Source organism: Camarhynchus parvulus, chromosome 24, assembly GCF_901933205.1.
Source record: "Camarhynchus parvulus chromosome 24, STF_HiC, whole genome shotgun sequence".
In the NCBI taxonomy this organism is placed as follows: Eukaryota; Metazoa; Chordata; class Aves; order Passeriformes; family Thraupidae; genus Camarhynchus; species Camarhynchus parvulus.
The window spans coordinates 567,821-594,809 of NC_044594.1; the positions used below are offsets into that span (position 1 = coordinate 567,821).

General features: G+C 52.9%; 1 protein-coding gene across 5 annotated transcripts in view; it reads right to left on the minus strand.

The window, feature by feature from the left end:
• The window catches only part of CADM1 (cell adhesion molecule 1), a 137,271-nt gene extending 118,616 nt beyond the window's left edge, over positions 1–18,655 (minus strand). For all 5 annotated transcript variants that reach the window (XM_030965007.1, XM_030965005.1, XM_030965006.1 and 2 more), the window contains exon 1: positions 18,530–18,655. In XM_030965007.1, coding sequence (XP_030820867.1) covers positions 18,530–18,638 — 109 coding nt within the window. In that variant the 5' untranslated portion in view covers positions 18,639–18,655. The remainder of the gene's footprint in view (positions 1–18,529) is intronic.
• Between the last annotated feature and the right edge of the window lie 8,334 nt (positions 18,656–26,989).

Genomic DNA, 26,989 nt, shown 5'->3' on the forward strand with positions numbered 1-26,989 from the left:
GGCCCCGGAGGGCTGCTCTCCACAGCCCCCAGAAAAGGAGGAGCCCAGGTGTGTTCGAGAGCCAGGAGCCTCCCGGGGAGCAGCAGCACCCACCTGAGCCCGGCTGTCTCCGGAGCACGGTGATTTACAGCAGGCACTGCCATTACAGCTCCGGGCTGGAGGAAAAGGTCCATTAAAAGATTGCTTTTAGCATGGAATTTCACCGGAGATACATTTTCTCTTGTCAAGGGCAACAAATTGCCCACGTAATTTCAGACCTCTGTAGTAAACATCCTAAAAATACAGACTTTTGCAGCAAATCACATTATCTTGAAGGGGTTTGCTGAATTGTGCTCCTCTCCAGCTCAGGCTGGAGCTGGGAAGGGCTGGCCCAGCAATCTGCACACACCTTGGTGAAACCCCACTGGGAATTTCACAGCACACACCTCTCCTGCAAGGGAGGTTTCAACACAACAGCTGCAGAACTTAGACACACAGAAGTGCCAGGACAGATAAGCACGTGCAAAGCTGCTGGGAAAGTCACTGCAAATGGAGGACTTTCAAAACTAAATTAGAAATTAGAACCCAAAACAAGAGCCAGGGAGGCTGTTTGGCTCCTCTGCTGCCCAGTGCTAAAAACGAGTTTATAGCTGACGTTAACCTGGCAAGTGTTTGGATAAACTTCTTCTGCCGTTTTTTGAGAGGTCAAATTTGACAAATTTGTCACAAAATCTCCTCTGAAAACAAAACCCATCCTAATCCCTGTTTCCTCTAGAGGAAGGTGTGCATCTTTGTGACATCAGAAGCAGCAAGGAAAGACACACATCCCAGCAGCACCCCTCAGGCCCAGGTGTTTTTATGTGAATATTCACCTGTCCATCTGCCAAAGAACCAGGGCAACTTTGGAAGCTGCTCCCTGTGCTTAGGAAGGCTCATATGGAAACACATTTAAAGCACAGGGACAGATTCCCAGCAAATTCCCGCTGGAAATGGAGCCAACAGCTCAGAAATCCTGCACAGGATTTGTGTCACCCAGGAATTGTGTCCCCAGAGCAGAAATCCTGCAGAGGGGTGAGGACACCCGGGCTCCTCGCCAGTTTTACAGCATTACAGCAGCCCCAGGCTGTGGATTCACTCAGCACCCATTCCTGCCCTGGGTGAAGCCAGCAAACAAAGCTTCCAACAGTCCCAGGCACACGGCTTATGAAAAATACCTGCATAGAAATGCACATACATTACAGCTACAGACCACTGGGTACCTGCCAAAAATGATGGAATACAGCAGAGTTTACTTATTTCTTCTTAATGGCTCCAACATTCCACCTGAAAAATGGGTCCTGGAGCTCCATAATTGGGGATAAAAATTAAGCAACAGTTGCCATTTGTCAGCAGGGAGGCTGATGGCACCCCTGGCTCACAGGAGCATGCAGAGCACACCTGATCCCAAGGTCCCTGGTGGCTGAGAGCCAGGGGTGCTGAGAGCCAGCGCCTCAACGGAGCCCAAGGTAACATCAAAGTACTACAGACCAGTAAAAATGTGTTCATTGAACAGTGATTGAGCTGTTTGCCTCCCCCTCCTAACATCACCTGAACATCCTTCAGCCACAGGCTCCTGCCTGACCACGAGTCTTCTCAGAAGGCATCACAACTGGGTCTCAAGTTGAATGTAATTTCATGGTTTTACTGTGACACAGAATCAGGAATGGCTTGGGTTCAAAGGGACCCTAAAGACCACCCTGTTCCAAACTCCCTGCCCTTCCACCAGACCAGGCTGCTCCAAGCCCTGTCCAGTCTGTGTCTGGAACACTTCCAGGGACGTCCTTCCTCTCAGCCCGCTCTTCCTGTGGTCAAAGGGGCAAAATTCTTAAACCAGAACAAGCTCCTGCAGAGCCCCCAGTCACACCAACGCCAGTAACAACCTCAATTCTCACCGTGGACAGCACTGCCAAGCAGAGGGCAGCACAAAGGTGACCTGTTTAGTGATTGTCCCCCCACCCCGCACGTGTGTAGGAAGCTTCTCCTGCACCTTCCTTCCCTCCCTGACCTCATGGCAATGCCAGAAAGTAAAAAGAATCTTTTATTTTTCCTGCCCATTCCACTCCCAGACACTGCCACAAGGCTGGCCCCGTTATCCAGAGCAGTGATGGGAGCCTTTCATTCCCACCAGCTCTAAGTGAGACCTGCCACAAAGGAAGACAGTTTAACACCCTTTAATATGTAAACAAGTTTTCAGGAAACTGGAGCAAACAGAGAGGAAGAAAAACAGGTTTTATTTACAGGTTTCCTGACGCTAGGAAGGCACATTTCCATTTCATTCCCATACAAACAGCTCTCCGCTGGGAAGTTCCGCCTTCATCTCCTCATTCACTTCTGTCTGTCCTCTCCAAGGAGGCAGGGAAATATCTCAATCCTCACGCTTTTTTCCAATCACAAAGCAGCCCAAAATAAACACGAGAAGGCTCTGAACCAGTAAATAAATATTCCTAAGTACTTGACACCCAGTTCCCTGGGAGAACTGCACAGATTGCACATTCACAGAATGCCGGGATTCTTCGCACATTTTCCAGGCCACGTTTCCCAGAATTTACAGTTTCTTCCAAAATATTGTGCAACATATTACACCACCAGAATACACAACTGCTTGGCTGGACACACAAGATTGGTTCATTTTCTCTTTTTAATCTCTTTCAGGTGATGTTTCCATTATGATTTTTTCGGCCAAACCAACAACACAATAAAACCATTCCCTAAATCCCCTGAAGGGTTCAAACCATCATCCATTCTGCACCGAGCACCAACTCTACGAAATTTGTTCTAGCAGAGTATTGGAAGCGAGTCCAATAAGTTGAAAGTCAATTTAATTCTTTCAAATTCAACTACCAGAGATCTCCAGCCTCACTGGGGAGAGAGAAAATCATATATATGTATATATACACATATATCTGTGCACACACACAGAGCTCATCTCCCTGCCCTGGTTGCTCCCACCTGCAAGGCCCAGGACCCCAGGTAAGGTGGCCAGCACCCAGCCACGCGGCATCCGTGCAGTTATGACCACGGAGCTATTTTGGTTTTATGCACAGACTTTACTACCACCTTATAAAAGAAGGATTTCCAGAAGGCAAATGGACCGACGTCTCAAAATAGAGTGTTTACATTAACGCTTGGCAAGCAGAGCCTGCAAACAGAGATGAATAGAGATAAGCTATAAAAAACACCGTGGACGTTTACTTGCTGGAATAGGAGCTTGTAATCCAATTTCAGGTCCTTCTGCCAAGTGTTACACACAGCATCTTTGTGTGTGACGGTTCCAGCCCCGTCCCCTCCGCCAGGATCAGCCAGGCAGGAGGAGAGGAGCGGCAATTCCGGCGGAACGCTCCATTAAAGAGCCGTTTGGATGGGCTGCCCGTACCCAAACTCACTGCCCTGCCATTTGGGAGAGCATTGAAGGATCAGGAAAGGACAATAAACGCTGCCTGGGAGGCACGAGGGATGCGGGATGAGGGCGGGAAAACAAACCTTCCCTCACCTTTCTGCTGTTAATGGAGAGCAAACAGGCTCTGCCTGCGTTCCGAGGCTCACGAGAGCCCCATGGATGGAATTACTGCCTGGTAATTAAACGTGTCTGTTTGCTCCACACACAAAGTCACATCAACCAAGCCAGCCTGAGCCAGCTCCTCCTGGCTGAGGCACAGCAGCATCACCTTGGACCAGCGGGCACAAGCCCACGTCCCACTGCCATGAGCGGGGGAATTCAGCCCCAAGGGCCGACTCCACCCTCCAGAATTTTGTACTTCTGAGAACTCCTAACAGCCCTGATTACACTGGGGTTTGGTGGTTTTAATGCACCAAGTTTTGTTTTTAGAGCTTCCAATATCACCTGACATCCGGGAAGGATTCTTCTTCCGCTGGATTTTGGTTTGACACAGCACAGCAGAGATCCCTAATTCAGTTAATCGCTCATCACATAAACAAAGAAACCTCTTGAGAGCCAGAGAGCAACACGCACATGTATTTGCAATGCATAAGAGGATATTTTTTTTAAATGGTAACAATGCAATCTATTCAGTGTGAAGAGTCTGGGAGGCCAATTAAATACTTTGGGTTCCATAATTATAATTGCAGTAATGAACAAGAAGGAGCATTACAGCTTGCACAATGCAGTTCCTCCTCAAGTCAATGATTCAGTTCTTGTCTGCTTTCAACTAACCTTTTGTGTCTCTTCGTATCAGATCTTGCAGATTACTTTGAGAAGAATAAAAATATCCCCAAATATCCCAGGTAATGTAATACACTTGGCATCCCTTGATTATGCCTACACACAGCCTACAGAAGGGATTATGCACTAAATGGATAACACTCATTTTGATTAATTTTAGACATTAGTGAAAATTCAGCAAGGCACCAGCCACCATCTGAATGCCCCTGGCAAGCCTGTGGTGACAGGGGAAAGCTGAAACTTGATTGCCTGGGGTTTTTTGAGGCTTTCCCCCCCTTTGGAAGAGCTTTTCCTGATCATCCTTTGCCTGGAAAGCGGCTTTGGTAAAGGACTCTGCTCCCTCATTTTCCTCCCACAGCAGCTTTTATCCTCCATGTGTCTGCAGAGATCAGCCTGGGGAAATTGAGGACTCACTCCCAGAAAAGTTAACCCCAAAGTGCTCCATTTCTCCTCAGACAAGTAAGAAATGTGTTTTGGTTGGTTGGGTTGGATGGTTTGGGTATTCTGCCAAACATTCTTAGGACTCCCCCAGTCCTGCTGCCCACTGTACTTGGCTGCATTTGGAGAATCAATCACCTTACAGAAATCCCTTAACTTCTGAGCATTCCCAAAGACATGAAATAAGGGACTTTTCCCACAGAATTACCACATTTGGTAAAACCTCCCCATGATTTCTCACGCAAAACAAAGCCTCAAGGACAAAGGGTTAACACTGGGCTGCAGCTGCACAGGCACCAACTGCCCCTCCTTTGTTTCCAGGGAATGAAAACAAGAGATTTGAGCAAATCCAGCTTTATGAATTCAAAACTTCAGGCACTGCCTGCAAGAGAGCAAAGCAACATCCTTCATAGATGCACAGAGGAAGGGAAAAGTTAATTTTATTGATGGAAGACCCAAAAAAAGGCAGATCCTAATCTGTGGGAGTGAAAAATCTCCTGCTCTGTACAATAAATGGGACCTGGAGCACCAGACACTGCAGGGATTTATTACCTGAGGAGACAACAACACCCACCTTCTCTCTGGGGTTAAAGCAAGGTGCTTCTGGACTGCCACTGCTTGTCAGGAGCACTCTGAGGATCTGATCACCAAGGAACCCCCTGCACATTGCAGTGTATTCTGTGAGGATCACCACGAGAATCAGGCCTTTGGGAATCCTTCTGAACCCTGTGCCTGCCCCCAGAAACTCACCTGGGCACGCTGCCCACCTGGGCACACCTTCAGTCACCCCCAGCCACCCTTGGTTTGCTTCTCTGTGGTGCTTTCCAGAGAAATCCAATTCCAAAAGCCAACCCCGCCTGGCTGAGGATGGCACAGAGGCCAAAAGGAGCTCTTCAGGATCACTAATTACTGACTTGCTGCCTTCTCACAGGGCAGCTCCCAGAGCCTGTCACTGGGCTGCAATCAGAGCAGCCCTGGAACGCCAGGGTCCGAGCGCACGGCCACGAGCTGACATCTCCTGTTGACTGAATTAGAGCATCTTCTAATGAGGCTCGCTTCAAAATCATTTTACATCCATTTGCTCATGTCAGCATCAATGTATTCAGCATTATCTAGCAATTAGTAAACCGGAAAACATTCTTTAGATAATCTAAAATCTCGCTAAAATATTCAACGTGTCATTCATTTACTACAAACTGCCCTATAAAAACAAGTTACTGGAACCAGCTGTCACAAAGCAACAAGTGTCTCAGGACAAAGTGGTTTTTAAACCAAGGGCTTTCCAGGACACATGTGGTGCATCTGCAGCAGAACCGGTCACTCCAACACTGTCCCTGTCCCCAGCGAGCAGGGGAAGCCACTACAGGCATTGACAGCAGCAGGAGGATGCAGATCGCTCTATCCTGGATTCAGAAGGACATCCCAGGGATCAGGGGTGAGGGCTGGGAAGGAGTTCACCCTTTGGAAGGATCCAGGGTTTGAGGCTCTCACTTTCTGGCTCCTTGGACCAGTCCAGTGCCAGGGATGCATCACCACGAAGGAGGCACGACCTGAACCAGGCGGCTCCTCAGGTGTGCAGTAGGGATGAGCTCCCCAGCATTCCAGGCTTCCTCAGGACTGGCAGGCTCCATGGAAGGTGCTTCCCACTAGATCAGGCTGGCAGGGCCCTCCAAGAGCTCTCCTGTGCCCACCGAGCTGGGTGGGCAGTGCCAGGCTGCAGCTCGGTGCCAGCCCCACAGCAGCACAGCCCAGCCAGGGGCCACTCCAGAGGGATTGCCAGCCCAGCAAAGGCCCTGGCAGCAGCTTCCAGGCAGGACCATCCACCAGCAGGGCAGTGCATGGCCTCGGCAGGGCGAGGATCCCTCCCAGCACGCCATCACACTCCTCACTGCCAGAGCCACCCCAAATCTGCAGCTCCACGCGTGTTAGGAAGAGGACTCTGCATGCCTTGGCAAACACAGGGCAAACCCATTCTGTCTGGGGTTATTTTGGGTGGTTTTACTCAAAAGAAGTAAAGCCCCTTGGTTTTCCCCAAGTTTTGCAGGCACAGGAAGGGTGGTTTGGAGGATGGCTGTTTTTATTTTTAATCTCTTGAGCGTGGCAGAGCAGTAAATCTTGCATTATGCTCTGAAGACTGTCAGGTTTGGGCTTCATTTTGGTCTCAGATTAGACTTCTGAAGCAATGAATCTTCCATCACGGAGGCCATTACCAACCCAGTTTTCCTTCATTTTGCACTGCTTTATCCCTGATTGTGTTATCCAGCTCACTCCAAGCGCCTCAGCCGAGAGGGGCTCAGCAGATCCTGCACCGGGGGAGGTTTAGGTTGGATATTGGTAAAATTCCTTCCCTTAAAGGGCTGTCCAGCCCTGGCACAGGCTGCCTAGAGGGGGCCACCAGCCCTGGAGGGATTTAAAAGCCGTGTGGATGTGGCACTTGGGGACAGGATTTAGCGGTGGCCTCGGCAGTGCAGGGTTAATGGCTGGACTCGATGATCTTACAGGGCTCTTCTAACCTAAACGATTCTCTGATTCTAAATTACCATATGCAAATTGTGATCATTAAAAGGCATTTATAAAAATCAAGTAAAACAGCCCATGAATATTGAAAAACGTTTAAGTGTTAAGTTAAACGACAATTTTCAAAACACACGAAGGAAATCTGACCGTAACCAACCAGTCCCATGAAATACCATATCTATCATCAACTTTTTAATTACCAATTGATCAACATGTAGACAGTGTAATAGCTTACAGCTTTTAATTACTGAACTATCAAAATTCCAACCAAAAAAGGAACCTCCAGAGATGAAACTGTAATGCTTGATTATTCACTGCTACATAATGAATGATTTGTTTTTAAACAAGATGTCAAGTTCCTCATGTAATCCATCTGGATGTGTGACTCCGCAAAGCTCACACTGCCCATACTAAGTACTTGGGGCTCCTCTTCTCCCTTCCCTCCTGATCCCACAAGTGAAGGGTTTTGGGGGATTCTCCCCCTTAAGGCAGAACAGTCCTGACCGGAGGGGCTGGCAGGCAGACCGACCGCCAGAGCGGATCCAGGCACGCTGCTCCAGCTCCCGCCAAAGGGACAGCTTTTGCCTGGGAGGGAACACAGGCTCCTTCCAGCTTGCCTGTGCTCCCGAGAAAGCAGCTCTGAAGCAAGGAGCACGCCCAGGGAGGGTGGGCAGGACGTGCTGCTCTCGCTCTGCGCACACACCGTACGCAGGATTTGGGATGCAGCTCCCGGGTTCTCTCCCACAGCCCGAGCCCAGCGAGCGCTGCGAGGATTTAAGTGTTGGCATTACACAGAGAAGCACTTCGGGCTGGGGAGAGGCTTTTATCTCTGCCCTAAATTCAGCACTGAGCTGAACATCACATCCACAAATCCACGCACAACACAGCTGGCCTCTCCTCCCGTGCTTTATCCCAATAACCGCTCTGACCTCAGAACTCCAGCTCAGCCCCACAAATCTCCCTTTCTGTGGGCAAACACAAAAGATGCACAGGTTTTCAGGACCGTGATCCAGATCGCAGAGCCCTCCACAACCCTCACCCCCAGAGAGGATTCTGCCAAATCCAGGCTTTCTGCCTTCAGAGAGACACTTCCAGAAACACTCGTCTGCTAATTCAGGGCTCTGAGCAGGGATGAAAAACATTCTGGAAATAAGACTGTTAAACAAGGGCGGTTCAAGCAGAGCCTATTAGTCAATTAAAAATAAAACTACCAGCAAATAACACATTTGTCCCATCAGCCCAGTGGCAGGGATGAACATCCCTCAGCTGAGCCCTGCTGTAAACCCTACAGATGTTCCCTATGCACATCAGCCCCGAATAGCTGTTCCACAGAACAGCATCTGCTCCCAAGAAACAGGCAACAAGAGCCTTTTATTTTCCCTTCATCACAGCCTCGGAGCCCCAGTTGTTGCCAGCCAAACCTGACAGTACTTCCCCCATAAATTCACCCACTCCAGCCACATCTGGGCTTTGATTTCCACACGGAAACCACAGGCTCCTTCCTCGCACTTCCCTTGGGAAGCTGCTCGCACGCCGAGCTTGTACAGATTTCCACATAAGAAATTCAGTAATCAGTCCAGGAGCTGTAAGCACTTATGACAACAATATCTATCAACACTTAACCATATTTACAACTAAATCATGTAAATACCAGGCAGCTCTCCTCTGCATGCTGATAATCTGGACAAATGAAGGCTGAGAAAAGCCACTCCAAGAGGAGACCAGACAAACAGAAGCACGTTGGGTGGGAAACAAGCAGCAGTGGCACTCCAGGATCACTGACAGCACTGAGGACACGATGGCAGAGCCCCCAGGGCTGCCCTGCCTGCCGCAGCCACGAGCCCCCAGCCATCCACACCTCCCTGTGCTTGGCTTTGTGCATTTTCTGTATATACGTGTGTATTTCGCGTCCATTTCCTAAACACTCCATCTATGGGATCTGTATATTTCTCAGAAAAACAGGGACGAGCTGCTTCAACAGCTACCCAGAGCTCTTCCCTCTCCATCTGCCTTTGAAATCCTTATAAATCCGAGGAACCAATTTAAAATTAAAAGATCCCAATTTCAGAGAGGCTTTTCTGTCCCCCTCCCTCACTCCCCCAAGATGGACCATTTTATTACACCCATTAAACTGACAAAAGTGACTTTTCAGCTGGTTCACTGAAATGCCGCTTCCACAGCAGTTCAGGCAAACACTTTCCCAGACCTTTACAAAGGAAAAGTGATTCCGTATGTAATTGGATTTTTTGGCACAACAAAAATACCAAGTTATTAAAGCTCTCACATGGCTTTGGATTGTGCCTTTAATGGACGCCAGCATCCTCAACTGCTACAAAGACATTTTACATAAAGCAATGAGGAGCTGCATTTCCAAAGGCTTCCCAGAGGATTCAGGGACAGTTTTCAGCAAGATTTGCTCTTTGGGCAGTGGAACCCAGGAGGAGGAGGATCCCACCACTTTCCTCCAACATCCTCCTTGTCCATGCACACCCACCAACATCCACATTAATTATTCCAGCACAAAATCCCCTCTCCCTCAGGACACCCACTGGATTGGCCACTCCACTGGGCTCCCCCTGGGAAGAAGCAAATGACCAGGCTGAAAATAGCTTATTAATCCTCATTTGTTTCCTGCAGGATCACTTCAGCCACTCCGTACCTTCAGACAGGATTTTTACACCCCACAGGCACCATCACCCATGGAGAGCTATTTTCATTTCCTTATCCTGCCTTGTCCAAAGAAGTCAGATTCCAAGGGGTGCAGAACATGAGGGGAAGGAGAGGAAGCAGCAGTGGCTTGTGAATACAACACGTTGTCCACAAGATATTTACTCTTGTAGGAACTTAGAATGAGTTATTCTGAAGGAAACACTGAAATCCCATTTAATGGGACTCCTCTAAACCTCCCCCTTCCAAAACAGGAACGAGATCAATAGACCCAGCCAACCTCAACAGAAAATAGAGTATCCCAGACCCAACAGCTGGACCGACCTTCCTGAGCTGCATTCCACACACCCCATGTGGTGTTAACATGAAAATTTTGGATCCAATTTGCTAACGAGAGCCTGGAGGAGCAACTCATCCTTTAACTGTGCATCCAAAATTCTCCCAGAGTGATTTAAGAGCCAGAGCACTGGGTTTGCTATAAAGCCTCTGTTTACAAGGCTCCACGGATCCCTACAGAGCAGTAAGTGATTTGCCTCCAAGAATTTCCTTTATTCCTCCTCTTGGAGCGTCTCCCCTTTCCCTGGCGGTGTCTGAAGGGAACACTGTTAATCTCCCGTCTATCCCACTTTAATCTTCACCCTTCCCAGGGAGAGGCACGGCTCTGCTCCTCGTGCTGAGGAAGCAATACCTGGCAGTTATGGATTCGGGGAGTTGATTAAACCTGTGCCTTCTGTTAAAGATTCTAGGGAACGATTAAGGCTGTAAGACCTTTAAATCGAAGGAAAAGCTGTTTGTGTGGCCAGAGCTCAGCAACCTCAGCGTGGGACTCGCTCTCGGTGGTTCTGCCTACTCAGCGATGAGTAACGTCTCCTCTGGAGCCACCCACAGACCAGGAGCTGAGGAAAACTGGGCTGTGACTGTGACAGGGCAGGAAAAGCCACGGTGTGCCCTGACCCTGCAGACACAGGCTCTGAATGATGCCCGTCTTCATTCCAAGCAGTCTGTAAAATCACAGTAAATGAAGAGCAGCAAAGTGCCAAAGGAGAAATCCCACTCACATTTTGTGCACCAAGAGAAACCCTCCGTGCATCCACCCTGAACAGTGGCTATGGACAAGAAGCAGGAGCAGGTTACACAGGTTCTGCTCCATCCCAGCACGAGTCACCACAAGCAGCTGCACAGTACAGGGGTGTCACAGAGCTCTGTTCCAGACAGGGATCTGCTCTGCCTCTCACCCTCCAGGACAGGAATCCTCCTGCAAACCGGGGAACCACGCGCTGCTCCTCCAGACTGCACAAACAAGGGTGGCAACGGAACGGATCTGCCTGCAGAACCAGAGCTGCTGTCAAGCCAACACCAAGACAACTCTTCCCAAGGCAAGCAGGGGTTTGGCTTCGTTCCTTCCTGCTGAGCCCACCCTGGAAAGGCTGCCTGGCTCCGAGGAGTCCTGACAAACCAAGCGTCCCCAGCAGCTCTGGCTGACAAAGCTGAGGGCTGATGATGACAAGTGCTCAGGGCTTTGATGGTTGTCAGCAGCTTCCCCAGTGCAGGGAGCCCAGCCAGGCTGCCACAGGGAACCAAACAGGGACAGCATCGCTGGGATCTCACGGTGCCCCGTCAGCCACAGCCCTACCCAGCGAAGCAGGCAGAGATCTGGCACAAAGGCTTTGTAAGAGCTGCTGACACCAAACCAGCACAGTGTGCTTTCTGCTCAGAACAGCCTGTGAGTGCATGGCAAGGCCTGTCCTCAAACAGCTGAAAGCAGCACCTAATTCCAAACAGAGTGGGAAAAGCAGGAGGGGTAACACTCGGGAGCTTCCCTGCTTCCACCAGGCTTCCAACACCATGTCTGCATTAGCCAACGGGAATGAAGACCTCAAAGAGGCAATGGGAGCACAAACAAAGGGGTCCAATCAAGTTTCCAAGCAAAATAGCTCAGAATGAGAGTGCAAAACAAACCCAGCTACAGCAACAGCTCTCCACATGTGGATATTTCAGGTTCTCATTACTGTGAAACCAGTCAGGATTAGCAGAACAGCCTCACAAGCAAACTCCATGGAGCAATGCAGGGTTTCTGTGAGCACAGGCACTGCAGCGGTGCAGGTGAGCATCCAGGTGCTCTGGAGCAGTGCCAGCATTAAAGACTGGGATGGATGGATGGATGGACGGACGGACGGACGGATGGATGGATGGATGTCCACTTGCACCCAGCCAGCACAGAGGCACTGCATGAAGAGAAGCCCTTGCAGCTGAGCCAGCAGCTCTCCCCCCTGGTTTGACCCAGCTGCACCATTGCAACACCTCTCCATAGACAGAGGGCAGCTGCTGCCCAGTTCTCCTGTGCCACACCAGGGCAGCGAGGCAGAAACGGCTTTGGAGACAGTCACTGTGCTTTTCCAAGGTCAGGGATGTACTGGCATCCCGGAGCACATCCCAGAGCAGCATCACTGTGATAAATGCATGAAGTGAGAGCGCTCTCTCTGCAGAACCGGGGACAGATGTGCCTCTGCTCGGCTACAAACCCAGGGCCGTGGGGGCACAGGGAGCCTTTATTGCTGTGTGTTAGCCCAGAGGCTACGCAGAAAGCTCCCTTTCCAGCCCAATTCTCACGGAGCCCGACTTTGCTGCAACCCCAGCTCCAAAGCTGAACACGAGTCATGTTGAAAGTGCTCTGCCAGGGAAGCTGCCAGGCAGCCTCATTTAAAAACAGGGAAGCAGCAACAAGCAGTTCCTCATGCTTGATCCGATTACTCTGATCTCTCTTTTGACGCTGCAGACTCAGACTCGTATTTCTATTGCTGCACGGGGGGAGAAGGGGAGGGAGGGAATGTCACTTTGCTGCTTCATATTTCTCTCTTCCTGTCACACTCTGGAGAGGGGATCTACACTGCAGGAGCAGGATGGGAGCGGGGGTCTGGGCTGCACCCACCCGCAGCTGAGGTGTCACCCAGGCCAGTGTGACAGGACCCCACTGGGCCCCCAGCCACAGCACAGCACTCCCAGAGCAGCCTTGCTGGAGCTTGCCCCGGTGTGGTCTCATGCTCTGCATGAGAAATTCATCTCTATAAAAGCATTACTGCTCCAATCCTGTACCAAATGTTGAGGTCTCTCAGGACCAAGAGTCATCGCCTTTGGGAGTAGCACCCAAGGGCATCCCTTGAAGGGAAGGCCCCACTGCAGAGGTCCAGCCGGAGCCCTGCTGACAGCGTGGGGAATGCAATGACATTTCCATTCTGGAAGCAGAGCTTGGAGGAGATCATAAATCACATACAGGCTCACTAACTGCTAAAAGAGGACACCACGAGATCAGAGCAGTTTATTCCAGACGTAACCTGAACCCAGGGGTTTATGCACCCAACTCCTCCAGTCTGAGCACAACTTTAAGAGGCAACGTGACCCCGTAGGCAGCCTTGGTTCTGATGGCTCGTTGGCATCTCCCTGATCTGCAGGTCGAGATCTCCGTCCCCCACGGCTGCCACTGCTCAGCCAAGGGCTCCAGAGAATGGGACATTTCCTAGGGAAGGCTCAGCCAGGAGGGTAACTGCTGAGGGCAAACTTCACAGCTGGGACTGGCAGAGGAGGAGAGCTTCCAACACAACTTCTTCCCACTGCCAAATGCACACCTGGGCTTTAAAACCTATTGGCAGCCATTTACTGCAAAGAGACTATTCCCGCTCCAATGCTGGCACCTGACTGGAACTGCCACTAAGAGGGGAGGGGGCACCTGGGCTGTGTCATTTGGGCAGGAGCAAAGCAAACCCACCACAGACCTGCCAGCAGGCAGCACCTGTCTCTGAGACTGTCAGCAAGCCAGCAACACCAAGGAGCTGCCAGCACTTCCAGGGACAAAAAATACCTAAAAAAGCAAAACTAAAGACATTTTCCAGTTAAGCTACAGCCCACAAAAGTTTTATATCTCTGAGTAAAGAGATGTGCCTAAGTATCTCTTTGATCCTTCAGACTGGAACTTAATGGGGTATCAAATATTCTACTGATTCACCTTGAGAATTTGGTAAGGGCAGAGTCTTTGTAATGCTCAAGTTTTTAAACCACAGAAGAACACAGTAAATTAAAACCACACCACAGGGTAAAAATAGCCAGCCCAGCCCTACAGAGGGACATTGTTGGTCTAAAATAACCAGGAGTGGAGGGCAGCAAATGTCCCTGGTACAACCCAGGCAAATGTTTTAAATGCAAGCAGCCACCAGCCACACACTGCGGGTGAGTGTGTGGTGTGGGCTCAGTAATGGCTCTGAGAAACCCCAAGAAGCAAATCTCCTTGGGGATCTGCATTCCTTGCTGGAATCCAGGATGGGTGAAAAACACTGACACGAAACTCGGGTTTTCAGAGCCTCATCCAGCAGCATACAGTGGTTTGCAGGGCTCCCCAACACCCAACTCAACGCCCTGCAAAAATGTGAGAGCCTGATGTGCAACACAGCAGGAAAACCGAGGGTTCAACAGGTAACGAGGACAGCAGGAAGAAGAAAAACTGTTTCCACAGCAAAAAAGGCTGACAGCAGGCGGGTGGTGGTCACACATGGGCAGGGCCATCAGAGGAGTCGCTGCAGCCACAGTATCGCAAATTAAAAACTGCAATAACTAAATGCAGCTCGTGGCTGAACCACAAACGCCGGCTCATCTCGGGGGGCAGGGCAGGCACCGCGCCGGCCGACAGCTCCCTGTGTTCCCAATTAACAGGGCTGAGAGCGAATGGAGCCTCGTGGCACTTCCCTTCCACTCGCCTGCCACACAGCCCAACCCACCCTTTTCCCCAGCACGCCGCCCCGAAGCGCCTGAGCCCACGCTGGGCGACCTTCAAAGCATTTGTGGTGGAGCTCCCCAGGAACCGCAGCAGCAGCTGCTCTCTGCAGCCTGCAATTACAGCCCGGGAAAGAGACTGATTTATGGAACTTAAACAAGTACATACCACTCCTAATTACAACATTCCACCTAGGGTCTCTCCTTCATGGCAGGTTTCCACAGCGCCCCTTTATTTAGTGCCGGTGGGCTTGCACCTCACAATGTCGCCCGGAGGAACAAGCACAACTTAGTTTTTTTAACATGTAGCATCCAATTTCTCAGTAGACACTGGCTGTGTGTCCAGCTTTGCTTGTGCTCTCAATGCACTGTGTTAAGTATTCACTTCCTGGCTCAGCTCCAGGGAAGGCTGCAGCCTCACGCTCCTCTCCTGGAGCCTGCTCAGATCTGGAGCCGCAGACAGGAACCGAAATGTTTGGATACAGGAGGGAGCCCCTGCTTTCCTGACAGAAGTGCCACCAAAACCCAGAAGAGGAACAGGTTGTCAAAACCCCTATACAAAGTCTGACAATAATCCCTAGAAAAACAGCCATTCAAGAGAAACATCCAGAAAACTCTGCCTACACGCAGGAAGGTGGCTTTGCTTTTTATGAGCATATGTGTTCTGAGGAGCGCTTGGATGGTCCATTCAAGCAGAGGGTGTATCCAGGCTGGAACACAGGTTTTACTCCGGGTGGCCTCAGGCAGACGCAGGGTTAAGGAGCTGACCCATTTTCCAGCCAGCAATAGGGCAGAGAGCTCACCGATGATGATGGCACAGGCACGGCCCCACCGGCGCTGGCAGGGCCGGGGCAAGGCTCGCCAAGCGCCCGGCTGACGGAGCCAGCGCTGTTTGATTACAAAGCCTTCTTTATTTACACACCAGGAAAGACAGCGCAAGGCAAACAAAGGCGACGGCAGTGCAGCATCACGGGCGGGGGTCCCCGGGGAGCGCAGCTCTTCTCCGGCCTCCTGTCACCGCAGCCACCTCTGCCACCAGCAGCGGCCACCCGTGCCAAGGGACACCAGCAGTGCCCATCCCGGCGGTGTCCATCCAACAGCGTCCAGCCGGGGATGTCCATCCTGCAGAAGGTGCTGACAGCCGCCCCCTCCTCAGAGCCCAGCACGGACGGAGCAGAGCGATCTCCTCGCCTTCCCATCCTCAGGAGCCTCCTTGGCAGTGGTTTCAAACCAGATTGTCGTGCTTATAAACCTGGGCTCAACTGCCTACACGCAAGACAAATGAGCCCAAGCTGCAACCCAGATGGATCACTTTATTCCCCAGCCCCTTCCCTGCCGGTGTTTGCGTCGCATGCAGAACGCAGCGTGTGCTGCTGAAGGCCAGGGACGAGCAGCCTCCCCTCGCTTGCATACAAAGGCTCCTTGGAAACTCACTCTGTGTTTACAAAGGAGCCTGGCTCAGCGCAGCCGCGCTGGGAGCACTCCCTGCCTTCATGGGGGCTTCTCGCGGGCCGGTTTGGTGTGGCAGACACGGAGGCTGCAGCCACAAGCAGCCCTGGCCAGCCCCTCGCAGCTCCGTGCCATGGCCAGGTCACAGCTCCACGCCAACGCCGTCTCCAAACACCTCCTGAGGCTTCTGCTGGAAAGTTGCTCTCCCTGAAGTGCCGAGTGCCAGTGCAGACAGACTCCGAGTTCCAGCCTAGCGCTGCCCAGGCATCTCAGAGTGAGCCGAGAGCGCTCCTCAGCCTTCGCCCTGCTGCACAGGGGCATCAGGAGCTCCACGAACCGCAGAGCATCGAGAGCGGCTGGAGAGGAACCACGGACACACACGGATCCACCCGGTCGCACAGGCTCATCCCAGACCGAGCCTCGCTGCTGCCTATTGCTGCTCCAGTCGCCTCGGTGAGAGGAGGCAGCAGAGCCCTGAGCCACACTCCGCATCACGGGGTGCCACCACGGCGGTGACACAGCGCTGGCACCGCTGTGCCTCGGGTGGCAGCCGTGCGGGAGACACAGCGACAGCACTCTGTGCTCAGTGCCGCTGCCTCACACCAATTCTCTCTTCGCAGAACACTGAAGCTAACACTGTTAGCTTGGAAAAGGGGGAGAATGGGGGGGAAAAAGGGAAAAAAAGGTCCTCAGCTGTAAGGAAATTTTGCCTAAACACAGTCTGGGATTTTATCCTGCGATTCACAACACAGCACCGCAACCACAAAATATCTGTCTTACCGCAACCTCAGCGCACACCGCGCGGTGCTTCTCACCCCGGTGCTCGGGTCAGGCACAGCCGCTGCGAGCCAGCATCCAGCCCTGCTTTTGTTTCCCTTCAGCAGCTCTGCGACCCCAAATCACAGTTCCACCCGTTGGCTGGGCAGCGGCGAACAGGCTGAGCCTGTCGGGGGATCACTCTGGTCTCCAGTTAAAAACTGGTCTTAGAGAATTTGAGGCGAGCAAAACAGCAAAACAAAGGATGAACGCGGCCGTCCAGGAGCCGGCTCGTATTCCCAACCTGGGCGACCCTCAGTACCAGAGTCCCCAGGTCACACCGGCGGGAGGCTCACCAGGCAGCGAAAAGCAGCGAACACACAAACAGCACCTTGCGACGAGACATCGGGCAATCTACAACACCGCGACCGCAGGAAGCCCGGGCGCGGGGAGCCGGAGCGGAGCGTTTCCCCGGCTCGCAGCGCAAGAGCCGCCGCGCTGGCTCCTTTCCTTCGCTCCGGCTCCCCGGAACGGGCTCGGGGCTGCGGAGCGCCGGCAGAGGAGCAGAGTCGCCCTTCGGGGCTGCCCAGCGCAGCCGGGAGGCGCAGCCCCGGTCGGAGCCGGCCGGCGGGCACCGGCCCCGGCCCCGTTCGCAGGGAGAACAAGCTGAAAACGACCCCGGCGCTCTCCCCCACCACCATCCCACCAAAAAGGCCGCCCGGGAAGAGCGGGGAAGGCATGGACATGTACACAGGCTGTGAATAAAGCTCTTTGTTCGCCGGGCTGGCGGCCCCTTCGCCCCCCCTTTCCTACGAGCGGGATTCAACAGATCGTTCAATGGCCTCTTGTTCTTCCCAAACATCCCGGACACAGCACCCGCTCCTACGGCCGTGTGGCACCGTGCCGCCCCACGGACATACTGGAAACGTGAGCGGCGTTAACGGGGGATGCTCGAACCGAAGCCACCGGACGCGAGCGCAGGTCGCTGATGCGGCTCCGGGCTCGGCGGGGAGCGAAGCCAGGCGGGGTGGGGGGACACCCAACGCACGGGGGACACGCACCCCGAGGGTGCCGCGGACAGAACCCAACCGGCCCCGTTCGGGGGGCCTCGTTAGCCACATTTAACCAGCGCCCGTTCCAGCCGCAGCTCCCGAGCCGGGCGATCGCCCCGAGCGCGCCCAGATGGGCGGGGGGCGCGGCTGCGGCAGGGGGCACCGGGAGAGAGAGGAGAGGAAGGAGAGACAGGGGTGGGAAGCGAGGAAGACGGAGAGAGAGAGGAAGAGGGAGAGCGAAGCGTCGCGCAAGTTCCACTCAGATTCCAACAGGTTCCCCGCTCCCGCAGGGGTGCAGCATCCCCGCGCCGCCGCAAACACCGGGGGGGCGGAGAGGGGGGAGACAGAGGGGGCGCGCAAAGCAATTAGTTTTTAATTGCGGGGCCACTGATGACCCCCCGGGGCAGCGGAGAAGCCGCTTCCATGGAAACCGGCAGCGGCTGCCCGCGCCGCCACGCGCGGGTGAGCCCGCCCGCCGCTCCCGCCGCCGGGGGCGCTTCCCCGGGACCACCGAGCGCTCCGGGCACGGCCCGAGGCGGAGGAGGGCGGGCGGGCTCGCCCCGCACCCGCCGCAACCGGGGCTACCCGAGCGCCGCCGCGATCCCCGAGCGCGAACCCCCTCCGCGCGCCGCCCGCCCCGGTACCGCCCGTCCGCGCGGTGCCCCGTGCGCGGGGGCCGCGTCCTCCCTACCTCGGGGGATGATGGCGGCGGCGGACAGGAGCAGCAGGAGCAGCGGGAGGAGCCCCGGGGCGCCGCCGCCGCTGCCCGCGGGGCCGCTGGGCTGGGCGCGACCCGCCATCGCCGGCACCTGCCTCGCTCTGCCGCCGCCGCGCGCCGCCCGCGGGGAGATGGCGCGTCACGGGGCGGGGACACGGCGACACGCCCCGCGCACCGCCCCGCGCCGAACGGGGCCGCGGGCGGCACCGAGCGCGGCCGGCCCGACCCCCGAGCGGGGAGCGCCATGGCGGGGCCGTGCCCCCGGGCCCCGCACCGCCCCCGGGCCCCGCGCCGCCCGACCGGCCCCGCACCGCCCCCGGGCCCGCACCGCCCCCGGGCCCGCACCGCCCCCGGGCCCCGCACCGCCCCCGGGCCCGCACCGCCGCGCCCCACCCGCAGCTTTCACCCCGTTCCCAGCCTTCCCTTTCCAGGGTCCCCACCCCACAAAGCATCCTCCTCTCGGGCTACCACCCCAGCATCCTTCCTCCCGCGGGGCACCGCCGCCAGCGCTCTCCGTCCCGCAGTGTCCCCCCCTGCATCCCCGCGTTCAGCAGCGTGCGGTTCCCCGGTGTCTGTGCCCTCTCTCTGCCGCGGTGCACCCTCCCGGTGGGCCCGTGTTCCGCGGCCCGGCCCGGTGCCGCTCCCCGCCGGAGCGGGCCCCGCGCCGCTGGAGGCGGTGTTGAGCCTTGGCGGCTCCGGGGGAGCGGAGAGGCCGGAGCCCACGAGCCCCCCGGCGGCGGCGGTCGGGGCTCGGTAACCGCAGCCCGGCAACCAATCCACCTTTCCTGCGGATTTCTCACCCACGCAACGGATTTAAACGGAGCAAATTCGCAAGTAAAGCCCCGGAACTGCGCCCTGCCGTTCCCCCGAGTGCTCAGCTGAACCGTAACACGCGGCAAACGGAGCGGCCGGGGTCACCGGGGGATTCATCCCAACCGGGAAGCTTTCCCCTCATCCACGGCACCAGGAATGGAACCATAGAATCGCTGGCAATGGGTCCATGCAAGCGTTAATGGAGCAAACGCAGAGGATGTCGAATATTCCCAACCTTATTAATTAGGTTATTCCAAGTTAACCTGAGGCAGGTGAATTGTCAGTTCAACTTCATCATCCCAGATTCTGCCAAGCTTGAGGTTAAAACCGCCCAGGGCAAGCACTGAGTCACACTGTGGGGCTGGAGAAAGCTTTCACCCTTTGGAATGTGAAACCAAGCTGGTTTCACATCCAAGAAAACCCAAAATGCTGCTGCTGGGGACTTGGTTTGAGGCATCACCCCTCCCTGTATCCCCACCTCCCCATGCCACTCTGTCTCCCGTGATGACAAGCCTTTCTGCTCCATAGCTGTGCCAAACATCTGTTTCCTGCTCAACAAGCAGAGTTTTGGGCCACCATAACCATCACAACCCCATAACTAAGCCAGCTTCACCCCAGTTTGTGAGAAAGCACTTGTTTTACACTGGGACCCCAAATTCCCTCCTCTCCAGGAGGACTCCAGCCCCACCAAACCCAGCAGAGCAGCTCCACTGGTCTCTGTGCCATCCCATACCCAGGCATCCCGTGAGCCTGTCCCTAAATACCCAGTCCAGCCCCCCTGCACGATATCACACACTGCGACCCGCTGCACTCAGACATCAATGGAGAGACAACCCCTATTAACTAAACAGGTTTATAATAATTCAAGGATTCTGAGGGTGAGGACAATAAGTAGTAGGAAATACAATTTGCATAATAAATATCAATATCACAACAGCTAAAGCAAACCATGACAAATTATCTGCTGGTAAATGGCCGGGAGATTATAGAATGCAAATTGCAAATCCTGAACTCTAGGAAATGACTGCCCTAACCTCCCGCGCCTCATCGGCAGACGGACGGGGACTCGGGACGGGCTCAAACTGCCAATGCTCCTGCTGGAGACGTCTTAGTGCCTTCCATTATGCATCAACTCTAATTTCGAGAGGAAAGCGATTTCCTCTGTCCTGGAAGCTTAGCCTCAGATTATTTGTCACAGAGTGTTTAGCAGCGATGCTGCTGCAGCGCGAGGCCCGCTGGCAGTGATTGAAAGCTGCATTAAATCAAATCACCAGCAGCCAGGGACAGCACAGAGCCGGGAGTGGCACTGGGAGTGCGGGCACAGAGCTGGGGCACGAAGGACCACAGAGACTAACCTGAGCCACGAGCACAGGGGGCGTAATCGAGGGTCTTACAGGATGAGGTCACTCCCTGAGTCCTGCTGGCCGAGTGGGCACTCGCTCCTGAGAGTTACTTGTGCCAGGGATGCCAGGGATGGAAAGCCCTGTGCCAGCTCTGGAGCAAGGCTTAAGGCTGTGGCCCAGGGAAAACCCAAGGGCCACCAATGCCTGTGGAAGCCTCTCCAGAACTTTGCATCAGGGTGAGGAGAGGAGCCAGGGACAGAGGAGAGCTCCCAGGACGCTGCTCTGAGCTGCCAGCAGTGAGGGCTGAAGCGCAGCATCCCTGAAATCGAGCTGTCCCCAGGCCACCAGCTGCAGCTGTAGCAATGCCCACTCCGAAGATCAGCTTTCCTTGCCTTGACACGGGTCAAGAGTGGCAGGAATTCCTCCTGGGAATCTCACCCGTGCCACTTGGAGACCCTTCCCATGTGTCATTCTGGCTCCCCCCGCTGCGGCTTAGCACATCTCAAAGACCAGATGGTGTTTTTGCATTTTAAACCAAATAAGCCATTGTTTGTTAATTCAGCCTTTAAATCAGAGCAGAAATGAACTTAAAAATGAGAATTCCAATCTGTGGTATATTTCCAGAGACAGAACCAAGCCCCACAGTTTCAGACACTGAGAGAAAGGCAGGAGAAGGATCAAGGCGATTTGTGCTCTATCCCCCTGTGACACAGCACAGGACATGGCTTGGACATGCTTGGAGTGGCATTTGGAAGCAGGATGAAGCCTTAGATCCATGGATGAGCAGCAGCTGCTGCCAACACACTGGGCCAGGGATTGGAGCAATCCTGGTGCAAGCTGGTGCCGGTCCTGCCACCATTGGGAATGGTCTTAGGGGATGCAGCATCACCCAAGGAGTGGCTAATTACAAATAACTGGTACTAATCACATCCACTGCAGACGAATTTATGGTAGAAGCCGTTTTCGGATGGGATTACAAAACCAATGATCAATTAGTTCCCTTTCCTTGGTTTCACGGATGGACAAAGGGACCCAAAGTGCTGTTCCCTACATCCCTACATGTAAGAAGGGAAAAAGAACCCGAAGCCACCCAGGTTTTCCCTCCTAGGAAAGGACAATCCCACAGAACTCATGCAGGTACAGCAGAGTTGCCATTCCTGTGTGGCTCTTTGAGGCTCACATTAAAGGTGCTGCAGAGCCCACGACCAAACTGCTTCCCCCACCCTGGCAGTGTTTGTTCTCTCACCATTTTCTGTCAAGAGAAATAAAACAGTTGTCGATCTTGGGGAAAGCGCTGGCTCTGAAATTTTCAAAGAGCTGCATGGAACTTTAGCCACACAATTCGCATGAAAGCGGTGCGGGGCTAAATCCTGTGTAACTCTTTGAAAACGGAGGAGTTTTGTCAAAAGGAGTCTACAGAAGAAATAATCAAGTTATAGCATTTCGGGTTTAATGCCTTGCCTGCAATCCATCTCGGCTGGGTGTGCCGTGTCCCCTCCTCCAGCAGGACCCCCCAGTGTGGCCACAGAGCTGCCCCTGAGCCCTGTGCCCAGCCTGGGGAGTCTGGAGATGCCTCTTTAAAGATCAGGTAAAAGTGCAAAGCCTGATTTCCAGGCTTTCATGTGCTGTGACAAAGTTGTCATTGGCCATGCTGTCCCTCTATAAATTCAGGGTTTAGTTACAGCACAAATCGCTCCCAATATATTTTATTTATCTGCCTTCCACTGCAATGAGCAACAAATGTGTTCAAAGTTTCCAGAGGTAAAAGGGAAGCTGGAGCTCAGAGCTGTGCCAAGGGCAGAGGGAACGTGGGGTTCTCCAGCTCCATCAGGGCTGGGAGCTCTGGGGGTGGGTGCCATTCCTGTCACCCAGAGCAGTGGTGTCACCTCTGTTCCACCAGATGTGTGCTGGGCACCTGCTGCCATCACCAGATTTTCACACAGAATCTGCACAATCTGCAAATTCACACAGAATCCAGCCCAATACCCGCTGGATATTCCCATTAGCCCCATTCCTGCAGGTGTGGGGGGCTGTTTTAAAATTTTCATTTTTGTTTCTAGAGCTAAAAGATTCCATTTAATTATTTTTGAGCCACGAGTGTGACAATAAAACGCAAAAGTCTTTTGATTTTGGAGCAATCCTATTGAAGATCTGAGGGGCTGTCATCAGTGCAGCATCAGTCTTCATTATCTGATTCTTTTTTCAATTGGCTGAGCTTTACAGAGCACAGGGCTCTTTCAACAGGATGATAAAGGGGTATTTGAAATAAACAGAGAGAGTCCCCAGCCAGCGAGTACCTCGGATTGCTGCGGACTGTGACTTAATGCTAACTCCTGTGAACTCCGGCTTTTTATCTTTTAATAAAAAAGCCATACAGATGGGATTCTTTGCTCAACTAAAACCTTTGTTAAAAAAAAAAAAAAAAGCCAAACCCTAAGGAACAACAGATACTAAAAGTATAAAAGTTCTCCCTGAGCAAAGTCTCCTGCATGGATTTATTCAAGACCTCCCAAAAAAAAGAACATTTCCATGGCACTGATGGCCGATGTGTTGCTGTCCCAGCCCTAAAGAGGAGAGGGCTGGCTCCAGCTCTGCTCACACCAAACTGGGGTGAGAGACACAGCTCTGACTCCCCTGATATGGGGCGGGGGTCTTTCCACCCCTGGGACACCTGTGTTTACCCAAAAGTCTCATTTTTGCCCCAGATCCAGCGTTGTGTTTTGGCACAAGGAGCTGCTACGACTGTGGCATTTAGTGCCTGATAAGGAGTAGGCTCCAAACACTCACTTTCCTCTCATCTCCAACAAGCACAACCAGAAAGGTTAAAGCTCCCCAGTCTGATGAAACAAGATGAAATATTTTCAGATGGTTTTAAGAAACCAGATTATTCCCCAGTGTAAGGGTAAAGCAGGGCCAATCCAGCCAGCCTGGCTCCCCTGCCAGCCTGTTTTTACTGCTGGAGAATGAGGAGTAAGCTATAATTCAGATTCTTAATTTTTTTTTTTTTTTGTTAAACACGTATCTAATTGAGAAAGGAAAGGGACAAATCATTTTACGCTCTTGCATCATCCTTCCTGCAGATGAGGATCTAATGCACCCGCGCCATAAACCGCAGGAACTGTGCCCTCTGCATGTTGTCGTGACAAATTTCAAATCAAGAGGGTGCTTGAATGGGATTTATTACAATTGGAAGACAAGAAATGGTAATCTTTATGAGCCAATGACACAGAGCCTTATAATAGGAGAATGAAGTATCATTTTAAATGTAAAGCAAATTAGATTACTGGGGTCAAACCCTTCTACAGAGACATCATGTCTTCAGAGTGCCTCGCACATTTGACATCCTCTTTTCAGGTTTCACATTAGCATTTAAGTGTTTTTTAAGTGTGTTTAATATTCTTATAGGAGAAAAGTGCCTGGAAAAGTCAAGACACTGAGATCACAGGGAGGGGAGGAAGGAAGACATCAAAACAAGTGCCAGGGAAGGCACAGCCCTGTGTGAGGAGGGCTCCAGCACCCCCGACACTGGTTCAGCACAGTGTCCTGCAGCAGAGCTGGGGCCAGCTCCGCTCACCATCCCAGCACAGAGGTTTCAGTGTCAGCATCTGCTGGGAGCAGCCGGGGACACGCTGGCACTGCCAGCCCAGCCCCACGCTCCAGACAGGCACCTCAGCAAATCATTTGGGGTTTTGTGTTTGTTTGTTTTATACAAGCTGCTGGGAGGAAAAAAAATCCCCCCTTTTGATCCCATCAAAGGCCTTATCTTCCCCACCACATGATGTCTCATGGGTGTTGTCTGCCTCGCCTAAATTCCCAAAAACCCAGCTCCATCCCAGTGGTGCTGTTTGACCCTGGAGTTTGGAAACATCCAAGAGGTGCAGAAGCAGCAATCACTGGTTCCCCAAATCACAGTGCAGGGTTTGAGTCTGCTAAAACATTCTGCTCCTCATGTGCATGAGGTGAGCCTCATCAAGTGACCTCTAAGGACACCAGCAAACCCAGTAAGACCATCCACTATAAACACACTGCTACCAGTAAAGGACTGGCTTTCCTTCTGTACCTCACTGCTGCAAGAGGCAGCAGGTCCTGAGCCAGAGAGCGAGGCTGAGATGATTACACCAATGTGAATAAACACCTGAGCACACAATGCAAAACTGGGGCTGTTCCTCTGATTTCGGAGATTTCACATCTTAATCATCTGTCAACACCGCACGTACGGAGCGCGGTGCAGAGGAAAGGTCTCCCAGAAGGGATCCAAACTCTGCACATGAAAGGAAGAGCCTTACTTAGCCTAGAGGGAATTTCAAATGAGGTTCAGCATTACTGCAGCTCTGCCTGTCAGGAGCAGTTAGGTTTTCACTGACTCCTTTTGTACCAGCCGGGCTCGCTTTGAAGAATTCGCAAACATCTTCACCTTCAGCTCCCATCTGCGCTCCGACTCGCTCCTGGCGTGTGCTCCAAAGGCACAGCCAGGGCTGGGACCCAGCTGCAGCAGGTGCTGGGCAGCAAACAGGAGTTTACCCCCCCTGCCCCAGAAAAGCTGGAGGCAGAGACAAACACTCTAAATAGGGGGCCAAGGCAAACACTGCCGGAGGGTCAGAGGAAGAAGTGGCCGGCCCTGGCACGCTGCTGGCCAGACCTGACAGCCCAGGAGCGTTCTTGGTGCTGCTCCAGGACACACACCAGGATCACCAGCCCCTCAGACCAGAACAAGGAGGCTCTGTTGAGACTCAGTGCTTATCTGTCCTCTCCTTTCCACCTGCCCTCCTCATCACTGGGGAGCATCCTTCTTGTTCATCACCAGAGACAGGCTGTGGGCATCAGCACAGGCTGGGAGAGACACAGTGGCTGCCATGGACACACAACAAGCAGGGGAAACCTATGTGCACCTTCCCTGAGGTGAAGTGCAAAGATCTCACAGGGGTGCTCATAAAAGGACCCCAAACTTATCTTCTTAAGCCAAAGGCTTTGCCTGACTGGGGACTTGGGGGACAGACAGGGGCAGGCTGATCTCCAAATGGACTTTGGGAGATAAAAGGAGAGCTTTGCTTTCCAATGGGATTGCTGGGCTTGCCAGCCACCAGCCAGGATGCTGCAAACAGCAGCATTTGCAGCTCACCATTGCAAGGCTCCTGCCATTCCCTGAGCTGGATGGATGAGACCCAGAAGTCCCTGAGCACAGCCACCCTCAGCTCAGCATCCTCCGTGTCCTTCTTGCCCTGCTCATCCCCCAGCAGCACACCAGGCTCCGTGCATGGAGCCATTATACATAAACACAGCACACACACACATATACACACACACACACGGGGTTTTAAACATGCATCTTAGCCTGGTAATTGTGGGGCTTTTGTAAGCTTGTCTCAACTTGCCGACAGCTACAGAGGAAAACATAATTCGTTAACTCTATGCGAGTATTAAAGAACAAAGCTGAAACTCCCATACAATTATATTTTATCTCAGAGCAAGGTGAAATCATTAGATATTAGTGAAGTGCAGTGGCACAAAAATGATCTGTTAGCGGGGGTTCATTACATTGTATTTCCAGAGCCAGGAAGATCAATGTGTTCATGCATCATGAATTAGTCTCATGCCTTCGTCTTCGCTGCTCTCCGGAAACCCAACATGATCTATCGCCAGCCATACATCATTGTTCCAGCATCGCACAGCAATGACAAAGCTCCAGCTTCCACTTGTCACACTGACCAGCTGCATTTTTCTGCACAAGAGACAAAAAATGTCGAGGAGGAGGAAGAGGGTCATTTCTGGGCCAGGCTCTGCAGTAAATTTCAGCCCTTCAAACCTCTCCTGTTTCTGTAGATCCATCACTTTTATAATCTGTGCCTAAACTTGCTTTCCTTGCTTATATCCAAAGCCTGGAAGAGCTGAGGGAAATTGAAGGAATAAATCCATTAAGGGATTCTGCTGAGCGCCTTCCTGCTGGTGCAAAGCTCTGCCTCCTTGGGTGCATCCTCTGGGCTTGTGTCTGGAGCAGAGGGGTTCCCATCCCTCAATCCATTTGTCCTCACCCCCTCTGAGTCAATAGGAAAATATCACTTTCCCAAGCACCTGTCAGTGTGAGCTCTCTGGAAGAGCCTCCTCTGCTCTTTCATTGTTTTCCCTCAGACACCCAGACCAGGAGGTGCTGTCTCTGCTCACCACCAGCCAGGGCAAAATCCTCTTTTCCCCTGCTGTCTAATCCAGTCAGAAGTTTGAGTGTTCCCTGTTCCCTCTTGGCCACAGAAACATCCACGGCTGCACACTGCAATTAATGATG